Raw genomic sequence first — 10,927 nt, 5'->3', positions numbered from 1 at the left:
CGGGGCCCCCCAAGCCGCGGCTGCCCGAGCCCAAAGCCGCCCCCTGCCCGGCCGCAGGGGCTCTGGAGCCACTCACGCCGCCTTCATGTCGCGGTGTCGCCGCGGTGTCGCCGCTGTCCCCTCAGGGCCCGGGGGTCCCGCTCCGCCCGGACGGCTCCGAGCAGCGGCCGCGCGCCCGCCGCGATTCAAATCCGGCCAATCAGCGCCCGCGCCCGAGAAACGTCATCACGCACGGCGTCGCTATGGCGATGCCGGRGGGGTGCGGCTCGCGGAGAGGGCGCCCCCTGCTGGTGRMGGAGGAGGAGGCGKCRGGGCCGCGGGTTCGAGTCCCGGCCCGGCCGATCCCGGTTTTTTCTGGGGTTCATTTCCCTTTTTTTCCGCCTAATCTCTCAGGAAAACAGGTGGAATCCAGCCCGTTCGCATGGCCTCCCCCGTGTGCCTGTCTGGAGGTGAATCAGTCAAYCAGTTAATTCCCAACCCGCTGGAAATGAGTGGATTCCCAACCTGCCGGAAGCGAGTTAATTCGCAACCTGTGGGAAATGATCCGTGGTGGAAAATAAACATTCAAACGTGGTGCTGGGACATGTGGGAAAATCCCAGCCGAACAAGTCCACGGGAGAGAAAACTTGCTGCCAAGGGAATGCATTCCAAAGGGGAAATTGAAGGAATTGATTCCTTTTAAACTCCAGAGAATTCCCAGTTTTAGCCAAAATTCCTTAATGTTTCCACAACACACTTCAAGGAAAAAGGGATAAAGCATCCTGAAGGAGCCCTAAATCCTTCTCTTTTCCAGCCTGTCCCAATCCATGGGGCTAAAGGGAAGTTTGTTGCCATTTGGTCCCAAAATTTCTGGATTTGTTTGGGATTTGCTGTGGATTGGGCATGGACACACGAGGGAACATTTCCAGCAAATAAAGATCCCATTTTATTTACTCAGAACAACTGGACATGGTGCTTTTAATTCTCCTGGGAAGGGAATGGAGCAAAATAAAGAGAATTTTGTTAAAAAGCAGGGAAAATTCATCCCTGCTGTGCTGCTTCAAGATCCAGCTTCACCCATTCCATGAGTTCAGCCAGAGGATCCTGTGGAATTCCAGCATCCCATATCACTATTATCACTTTTAATGCACTTTTTCCCTAAAATTCCTGTCACTGGAGAGGATGAGAGGATTTCAGGTCAAAAGTTGAATGCCCGGGAATAATTCTGGGATGACTCCTGGGGCTTTTCCAGGCTCTCCAATCCCAGCCGGATTCCTGCCTGGTCACAGCAGCTCCCAAAGTAAATAAACYCCAGAATTATCAGCAGTTATCTCCAGAGGGATTGGTTTTCCCAGGAATATTTTTATTAAACCGGATGAAGCAGATGAACATCAGTGATTTATACTAAATTCAATTCCACAAAACCCTTGGAGAAACTATTCCAGTGCTCATAAATATCCCAAGAAACCYCAGCCAGCTTTCCTAAGGATTGATTTATCTCATTTTTAACCCTTTTATCCCAGATTTTAGTGCATTATCCTGCWTTTAAGGAGCTCCCAAAGTGCAGCAGTCCGGCCTCGGACAAGGCAATTAAAGCAAATTAATTAAAGACCCGTACGGTTATCCGGGATAATATTCCCAAGGAATAAGCTGTGTGYGCCGTGTTCCTGCGGGAAAAGCCAAGGGGAAAACCTGATCCTGGAAAAGAGTGAGACCTCCAGGAGCAGYGAAGGAAAACAAAGAACAGAGGGATGAGCAGAGGGAAAATCCTGGGAATTCTCTACATYCCAGGGTGCCTTTAACCCCTGAGCTGTCCCAGATCCAACTTTTCTCCCCATGGATCCCACTCCCAATCTCTGATCCAAGAAAAACATGAAAAGCCTTTTCTAAAAGGAGCGATCCCAAATCCAGGGAGATTCCCGTCTCCCACCCTCATTCCCAGGATCCATTCAACCCAGGATTCCCATTCCTGGAACACCTGGGACAGGATGCAATTCCCTGATTCCATCCCCCATGTGGAAACTCAGCATTYCCATGGGAATGAACTTCCCAGGATTTGCCAGAATTCGACCCTGGAAGAGCTTTCTGACAGKAACATCCCATGGAAGCTCTCCTGGAATCTCTTTGTCTGGGAAATGAGCAAAATCAGTGGGATTTATTCCAGAGAGAAACTTTGATCCCTCCATCCTGCATTTTCAGGCACTTGGACTGASTGTAAGGCTTGAAATTCCCAAAAAACACCACTTCCAAGGGGAAAATGGAAATTCGGGAGCCCTCGGTTTCACCAGGAATCTCCAAATTGTTGGAATGTCTGGTGACACCAACATTCCCTGGATTCCTCCCCAAGGCAGACCTCMGGGATCCTGGTTTCTCTGGGAAGCAGGAGCACTTCCCTCCCTTTTTAGGGATCAAATCCCCAATATTTGACACTTTTCCTGCGGATAAAACCAGCGCAAGTTTTTCCCTTGGGAAAATCCCAAATAAATATTTGCAATAAAATTCCTCCTCATCCACAACAACCCCTCCAGGATGGGGCTGCTCCCACGGATCCCAGCATTCCCGAATCCTAGTGGGATTTTTCCCGGGGCAGAGCCAGGGAGCAGATCCTGATGATGGCCAGGCTGGTGATGGCAGCCATTCCCAAGGATCCAAAGGTTTCCAGGGAAGAGGGGAGYGGGAGCCGGCCCCGCCGCTCTGCCATGTCCATGGAGACAGCTTCCAGCTGGAAGTGCGTTCCCAGGATCCCAAAGACATGGAAAACCTGGTGGCTGTGCCCTGCAAGAGAAAATCCAGGGAATTCCGTGGGCATTCAGGGGGATTCCACAGCCCTGGAATGTTCYGGRGGCTTGGAGCAGCCTGGGATAATGGGATGTGTCCTTCCCACYCAAACTATTCTGGAATTCCTGGATTCCAGGATGAAATCAGGCTCAGCCCACTCCACCCAGCATCCATTATTTGTCCCACAAACTCCCATTCCCAATTCCTGYGGTTTTATCCTCCTATTTATTTCTATCCCTAATTCCTGAGGTTTTATTCTCATGCACGGAGCTGTTCCATCCCAAAATCCAGCTGGCAGGAACGGGAACAAGGGATTGGGATGTGCCTGTCACAAGTGTGGCAGAACAAGGAAAATCACAGTGTTTCCAGGTGCTCCATCCCRAATCCCTCCTGGGCTGCTCCTGGATGAGGCTTTTCCAATAAATCCCAATTTTATGGATGTTACACCTCCATGGAATATTTAGGAAGGACCACTGCCGAACCTCCCTCCTAACCACGCATTCCCAGCTTTCCCAGAGGGAATAGCCACCCATCCCAGGGCTCCCTGGGATGTTTTATTCCTGAAATTCCCAGGAATTCTCACCGATGTAGTCGAAGCGTCCCGGGGCCAGGCGCTCGGGCAGGCGGGAGGTGAAGATGGTGCAGGTGAGGAGCGCGCACAGGGAATGCCGGAGGTGCAGCGGGATGGATCCATCGGAGCAGCCCCCGGCCCCGCAGCGCCACAGCTTCCCAGGAAAAACGGGGATCCATGGATCCAAAGGGAGCCACAGCATTCCTGGAATTCCCGCTTTCCCACCCCACCACCTCCACACCAACCCCACATCCCTGTCCTCATCATCCCTCCCCAAATTCCCACCCTACTCCAGTTCAATCCCTGAGAAAGGCCCTTCCCAGATTCCTGAGGCAGGAATTTTCCAGCCCTTTGAAGCAGCAGGAATCTGCCTGTCCAGAGGGGCAGGAAAAAATATCCCYGGGCCTTTTCCTGCCAGAGTTTGTTTGCCTTGGAACCTCAAAGCCGGTCCTGTTTTCCCAAATAATTCCAGGCTGGGCTGAGGATATTTTTCCCGGGATTCTGTAGAAATGATACACACCCTGTAGAAAAGCGGGATGCTGTCGAAAATGTAGGGATACACAAAAGCCGAAATTCGGGAAGCCTTGCTCAGCTGGGGTCGCTCTGCCTCCAGAAACCTGGGAAGGACACAGGGAATTCCACATGGCAGAGCATGGGATGCACCGGGAAACACAGGGAATTCCACATGGGATGCACCAGGAAACACAGGGAATTCCACATGGCAGAGCATGGGATGCACCGGGAAACACAGGGAATTCCACGGGACAGCACCAGATCCTGCAGCCATGGATCCCTTCCATGGAGGGCTGGGAATTTGCCCATGGAATGGTTTGGCTGGGAAGGGAGCTCGGARCTGATCCCATTCCAAGGGCAGGGATCCCTCCCACGATCCCAGACTGCTCCAGCCTGGCCTTGGCCACTTGCAGGGATCGATCCACAGCTCCTCTGGGAATCTGGGATAGTGGAACTGGATCATCCTGGAGTTCCCTTCCAATCCAAACCATTCYAGGATTGCACAAATCCCCTATGGAACTTCCCAGAATTCAAACTCCTCCCCTCATTTCCCATGTGAATCATCCAGCTCCCCAAATTCACTGTGTTTTCCAAAGGGAAAAATTCCCTCTTTCCCCTTCCTGAACTGCAGGCTGGCATCATCCCTGACCAAACCCCTTATCCCAAATTCCAGAGCTCACCGGGAATAGCAGGAGAGGCCGGTGCTGAGGACGGAGTTGACCACAGCCACGGGAATGTAACACTCATGGAATGTGCTCCCGATCCATTCCAGCGGGAAAACGTAGGCGGAGTACGCCAGCGCCGAGCCTGGAAGCACAGCCGGGGCTGGTCAGCTCCAGATCCTGGAATTCCCCTGGAATTCCTCATCCTTCTGAGCACAGCAGGATTGGGAAGGGATGGGAATCTCCCAGAGCAGGAGCTGGGATGGAGGTGGGAAAGCAGGGAGCAGCTGGGGAGCAGAGGGAAACTCCCGCAGACAGCATTCCAGAGGGCGTGGAGCCATGGGAATGTCCTGGAATTGCCGCTTGCTCCCRGCAAGGCTCCTCCAGCTGTGTGAAATGTGGAATTTTCCTTCATCCCTTTCACTCCAAATCCCAAAAGGGGTCACTAAGCCAGAACGCTCCCAAATTATCTGTGGCCAGAGCTGCTTTAGGCCGTTCCCAAACCCTGGGGTGAAGGGAAGAGGAACAGGAGGAGCGGGAATTTCCCCCAAAGCCCACCTCTGGMTGTGATTTTGGGATGGGATTTTGGAATGGGATTTTGGAAGTGCCAAATGGGCTTTTGGAACTGCTGATCCTCAAATCTCTGCTTGTGTCACAGGATGAGCTGGGTGAGGATCACTCCATGGGCACGGGGACTGTGCTGGRGGCTATCCCTGYTCAYCCTGACMCCCSCAAATTCCCAAAATYCCATAAATCCTGGGAATGCAGGCTCACCCAGGCTGTAGAGGCTGAGGGCAGTGTAGTCGCAGCAGTAGCCCAGGTGGCGGGCGCGGTCGGACACGGGGCTGAAGGCGTGGGCAGCGCTGGACGCCAGCGGGTACAGGCAGCACGTGCCCAGGAATGCCAGGAATGGCCAAATCCTGGGATCTGGCCAGCCCACCCGGAGCCAGCCCTGGAACAGCCACAGGAAATACCTGCAGGAACGGGAATGGGAATGGGAACGGGAATGGGAACGGGAATGGGAACGGGAATGGGAACGGGAATGGGAATGGGAACGGGAATGGTAATGGGAAAGGGAAGGGGAATGGAAACGGGAACGGGAATGGGAATGGGAAGGAGAATGGGAAGGGGAAGGGGAATGGGAACAGGAATGGGAATGGGAATGGGAATAGGAATGGGAATGGGAAGAAGAATGGGAAGGGGAACGAGAAAGGGAATGGGAATGGGAAGAAGAATGGGAAGGGGAACGAGAAAGGGAATGGCAATGGGAAAGGGAACGGGAATAAGAATGGGAATGGGAATGGGAATGTGAAAGGGAAGGGGAATGAGAACGGGAAAGGGGTCAGCCTGACACCCCCCTGGAGCCACCCCAGGAGCAGCCACAGGAAATACCTGTGGAAACGGGAATGGTAACGGGAATGGGAAAGGGAACAGGAATGGGAACAGGGTCACCCCGGGCCCCCCCGTCCCCCGCGATCCCCGCGGCCCCGCACCCGGCGGGCACCAGGTGTGTCCACACGTTGAGGGTCTCGTTGTTCATGCAGAAGAGGCTGCGCAGGCAGGCGCGGGCTGAGCTCCGCGGGGGACGGTATCCGCACAGAATTCCCGGCTCCCGGTAGCTCTGCCGGGAAGGAGCGGCACCGCCAGCGGTCACGGGGAAAAAGGGGATAAGGGTCAGGGTTCGGGTTCGGGTTCGGGTCAGGTTTCCCAGAGGGCAGGGATAGGTGGGATTTTGGGAAGGAATTCCTGGCTGGAAGGGTGGGGAGGGGCTGGGATGGAATTCCCAGAGAAGYTATAGCTGCCCCTGGATCCCGGGAAGTGTCCAAGGYCRGGCTGGAATCTGGTCCAAGGGAGGTGTCCCGCCCATGGCAGGGACTGGAATGAGATGAGTTTTCAGGTCCCTTCAGRCTTGGAATTCTGGGATTCTGGGATTCTCTGAGGCAGTCGGGGGCAGGGTGAGGGCTGTCTCGGGACATTCCCACATTCCYGGGATCCTGGGCTCTGCCAGTGCCCGACCCTAGCACGGGAGACACAAAATTCTGGGAGAGGACGCAGCTGAGACCCCCACGCTGCTCCCGCCTGTCCCGAGATCCCGAAATCCCCCCGAGCCTCGGGATTAGGGCAGGGAATTCCCGGCTGACCTCGGGCACTTGGTGGATGCTGAGCAGCCGCATGGTCGGGCTCTGAGTCCCGGGGATTTTCCAGCTCGGCTTCTCTCGGGATGAGCCCTCAAACCCCTCCCGGCCTCATCCCATGGGAATGCAGCTGCTCCAGAGGGGTCGAAGCGACGATCCCGGAATCAGGGTGGCCTGGAAGGGACGAGAATTCCTGGGGACGTGGCTCAGCGTTCCCAGCAGGATCCCCGGGGGAATTGTATCCCGGTGGGTTCCCGTGGGATGGAGAGGGGAAACCGCGTCCGTCCCTTCAGGGGATCTATCCCTTGGGATCCCAAAGGAGCAGGGTCCCACATCCCCGAGCCCCATTCCAGAGGGACGGGAATTCCCTGCTCCCACCCCAACAGAGCCAGGGCGGATGTGGGAACAGCTCCAATCCCTGGAGCACCCGGAGATCCCACCAAGATCCCTGGGATGCAGGAAGGGCCCTGGGGAGTCGGGGGTACACACAGGATCCCACCTGGATCACCTTTCCCGCTCCCCATGGAATATCCCGGCTCTGGTTCTTACCCGCTCCTGGCGCTGGCYGCTCCCGTCTCAGGGCTGGGAAAGGAAGGGAAAATATCCATTATCCCTTGTTCCCTRCTGCCAGGGAGTGCCTGGAGCAGGAAAAGTTGGAATGGAGCCCCAGGGATCAGCTCGGTCCCACAGGGATCCAATGTTCTGGGATTCCCAGGATTCTGAGAGCTCACGAAGGAAGAGCCTTTGCAGCCTCCTGGGCTGGCGTTCCAGCTGCTCCAGCCATCAGGATGTGCTGGGATCCAGCCTTTGGATGCGCTGCAGAACCATTCCCAAATAACGCCCTTGGCTGCCCTTTCCCAGCCCCTGGAATTCCCGGCTCCCCTCCCATCCCCGGCTCTACCTCTCCCCTCAGCCGGGCAGTTCCGGTGTGAGCAGCACCAGGAAAAGGCCACGGAACGCCAGGAACGGCCGGAGAGGGAGGCGGCGGAGGGAGGGAAAAAATTAACGAGGCAAGAGAGTGACAATCCGACCGAATCCAGTTGGGTTAAAGATTAGACAGGAACCGGGAACTTTGTGGGGATCTGGAACCACCGAAGTGCTGCCTCAAAGCTCCTCAAATCTCCAGTCCCTGGATCCCATGGGATTCCTGCGCTTTTCCATGGCGGAAACAGGACCTGGATCAAGAGAAGGRTCCAGGGAATCCTTGGAGCCCCTTCCAGGGCATAAAGTGGCTCCAGGAGAGTTGGAGAGGGATGGGGATAAGGGATGGAGGGACAGACACAGGGAATGGCTTTCCACTGCCAGAGGGCAGGGATGGATGGGATATTGGGAAAGAATTCCTGGCTGGGAGGGTGGGAAGGGACTGGGATGGAATTCCCAGAGAAATTGTGTCTGCCCTTGAATCCTGGGAAGTGTCCAGGGCTGGGCTGGAATCTGGTCCATGGAAGGTGTCCCCACCCATGGCAGGGGCTGGAACGAGACGAGTATTAAGGTCCCTTCCTTCCYGAAATTCTGGGATTCTCTGAGGCTGCCAGAGAGCAGGGCAAGRGCTGCCCCTGGAATATTCCCACATTCCCAGGATCCGAGGCTCTGCCCGTGCCCATCCCAGCGTGAGGGATACAAAAAAAATGAGGGCAGTGACAGCCCGGCGCCAAAATCAAAATGATGTCCCTTATCCCGGGAGGGCTGCACGAAGCCATTCCAGAGGGATGAGACATTCCAAAGGCTCGGCCCCTCTCAGGATGAGGGGATCCCACTGTGCATGGAACCCCTGAATGGGAGCCCTGAGCTGGGAGCACCCGGCTGGGCCATTCCCGAGGCAGGGATCCGGGGGGCTGTGACCCCTGGGAGCCACCTCTGCCAGCAGCGTCACCCAGGTGCATGCAACGCCTCCTCCTCTTCTTCTTCCTTCTTCTTCACCTCCTCCTCCTTCTCCTTSTCATCCTCTTCTTCCTCCTTCCCCTTCTCCTGTTCCTCCTCCTCCTACTTCTCCTCTGTAATCTCCTCCTCCTTTCCTCTTCCTCCTTCTCCTCTTCTTCCTCCTCCGCCCTAATCTCCTTCTCCTCTTCCTCCTCCCCTTCTCCTCAGCCCCGCTCCCGTCCCCTGTCCCCAAGGACCACCCCCCTCCCCGAGCCCTCCCGGGCCTGTCCCGCCCCTGCAGCCGCCGCTCCGTCCCAGAGCTTTCCCTTTATCCCGGCTTTCCCCGGGGAATGTCCCCACCTGGCACCGCTGGCCCCTCCCCGGAGCTGTCCCTGGGGCACCGCCCTCTGCCTGGCACGGCTCCCTTTGAAACATCCTTCCCTATGGAATATCCCTCCCTATGGCACATCTACCCCTATGGAATATCCTTCCCTATGGAATACCCTTCCCCATGGAAAATCCCTCCTTCCCCATGGCATACCCTTCCCCATGGAATATCTATCCCCATGGAAAATCCCTCCCTATGGCATACCTTCCCTATGGAATATCCCTCCCTATGGAATATCCTTTCCCCATGGCACCGCTCTCCCTGGCACCTCCCGACCCACCCCTCCCTGGCACCCCGCGGTGCCTTTTCCAAGGCCRGGAATATTTTAGGAATTATCCCCCAATCCTTCTCGCCGGCGGCGCGAGGAGGGCGCGGAKCTGCGCTGGAAAATCGCGGGAGCGGCCCGGGACGTGCCAGGACCTTTCCCGGCCGGACAAGGGAGGCTTTGTAGGAGTTGTTGTTGCCGCGGGAGCCGCTGGAATCCGCCCGGATCCGCCGGGAGCGGCAGCTTTTCCATCCCAGAAATCCCGTCCTTCCCGCGGGATCGGGGTATCCCGGCGCCCCATCCCGGCTCCCGAAACTCCGCCGAGTGAAACTTCCCCGGAATTCCGGGAGCCGTGGGAGGGCCGGGAATGCTCCTCGTGCGCTCCCGGTGCCTTTTCCACGCGCGTGTCCCACATTCCCGGCATCTCCACGAGCCAGCCCGCGGGATCAGCGGGAAAAGCTGGGAATGACGGGGGGGGGAAAAAAAGCCCAGCCGGGACTTACGGCGCCGCTCCGGGAGCTGCCGCTGGATGCTGCTGCGTTTCCCAGCGCTGGCTCCAAATCCCGGGATTACTCATCTGTGTACAAACACAGCCCGCGTGGCCCGGCCGGGGCGGGGGCGGCTCTTCCAGAGGCACGATCCCGGCAGGAAGCGCCGCGAAGCYGCCGGCGCCCACCGCGATGATCCCACGGCCGGAGGGCTCGGCGATTCCCGGATTTTGGGAGCTGGGATTAGTCCCGGCTGGTCCCGGAGCGGGGCAGGAAAAAGGGAGCCCGATAAAAGCGGGAATAACCGCGGCCAAACGAGACCGGGACCGACTCCAACCGGCGAGGAAGTGGAAAAAAGGCAGGAAAAAATATCCGCTCCCGGCCCTCCACGGGCATCTCCCGCTGCCGGGCCCGCTGGAAACGCCCGCAGCTCGCTGAAGAGGAGCCTGGGAATTCCARCCRGCCCAAAGAYGCGCATTCCCAGRTTATTCCCAGCAGGATGGGGGARMGTGGCCCRCARGACGATGGGGTCCCCTCGGTAGAGYGGGAACYGGTGCCTTTCCTGTTCCACTTCCCAAAAATCTGCTGCCTTTCCGTGGCCCTTGGGAACAGGTTTTCCAAGGTTTGGAGAGCAGAAGATTCCAGAGGGATGGAGAGGGATGAGCGGGCTCAGATCCTCAGTTACTGAGGAATTGGAAGAACCAGAGCACCCCAGAGGTGGTGGATTCCCAGCCCTAGCCCCGCATATCAATCCATGGGAAAATCTCAATTCCTGGGAATKAACCCCCTCCTGCCAGCACTGGGACATGGCTTCCCTATGGACACAGCTTCCCAGGGCTCTGGGATTCCATTCCCACCTCCAGGAATGCTCCAGAGCCAAGATCCCATTCCCGATGGSAGAACTGACTCACCGCTGGGACTTGCTCCAATGGATCAGGAATCCTTAAGGAAGTGATTCCAACGGAGAGAGGTAGATCCCACCAGGAAAACCCATGGCCTGGACTGATCCCACAAAACTCATCCCTGGGTCCATACAGGAGTGATCTGATCCTGCCAGGAAAAGCCGGGATGCAGGGATGGATCTGTGTCGGTGCTTCTGGCCGGGTTTATCCAGCCCTTTTCTTGGGATGAGGAAATCCAAGATGTCTAAGAAATTACATGGATAATTCCATCTCAGCTAATCCTCACCCTTCYAGMCAGGAATTCCTTCCCAATATCCCACSTATCCCTGCCCTTTGGCARTGGGAAGCCATTCCCTGTGTCYTGTCCCTCCATCYYTTGTCCCAGT

At 56.6% G+C, this 10,927-nt stretch overlaps 2 protein-coding genes across 3 annotated transcripts in view; both read right to left on the bottom strand.

Annotated features, from left to right (window-relative positions):
- KIF23 (kinesin family member 23) overlaps positions 1-365 on the bottom strand; it is a 16,490-nt gene extending 16,125 nt beyond the window's left edge. The window contains exon 1 of the mRNA XM_057381322.1: positions 234-365. Coding sequence (XP_057237305.1) covers positions 234-365 — 132 coding nt within the window. The remainder of the gene's footprint in view (positions 1-233) is intronic.
- A 597-nt stretch (positions 366-962) lies between these two features.
- On the bottom strand, positions 963-10,015 carry PAQR5 (progestin and adipoQ receptor family member 5). 2 transcript variants are annotated; one of them, XM_057381336.1, is made up of 9 exons: positions 9,655-10,015; positions 7,188-7,220; positions 6,645-6,812; positions 5,997-6,124; positions 5,278-5,477; positions 4,522-4,648; positions 3,849-3,945; positions 3,341-3,482; positions 963-2,754 (listed from the first exon to the last, which is right to left on the bottom strand). In XM_057381336.1, exons 3-9 carry the CDS (start codon positions 6,675-6,677, stop codon positions 2,546-2,548), a joined length of 936 nt encoding a protein of 311 aa, XP_057237319.1. In that variant the 5' UTR covers positions 6,678-6,812; positions 7,188-7,220; positions 9,655-10,015; the 3' UTR covers positions 963-2,545. The 2 variants fall into 2 exon arrangements, with proteins under 2 accessions (XP_057237319.1, XP_057237320.1); XM_057381337.1 differs by lacking the exon at positions 9,655-10,015 and having other exon boundaries at positions 7,188-8,265.
- Between the last annotated feature and the right edge of the window lie 912 nt (positions 10,016-10,927).

Source organism: Malurus melanocephalus, unplaced genomic scaffold (genome assembly GCF_030028575.1).
Source record: "Malurus melanocephalus ecotype Western Australia unplaced genomic scaffold, MMel_1.1 scaffold_505, whole genome shotgun sequence".
NCBI classification, from domain to species: domain Eukaryota; kingdom Metazoa; phylum Chordata; class Aves; order Passeriformes; family Maluridae; genus Malurus; species Malurus melanocephalus.
The sequence above is the reverse complement of the archived record's forward strand: the minus strand, read 5'-3'. Positions and strand labels throughout refer to the sequence as shown.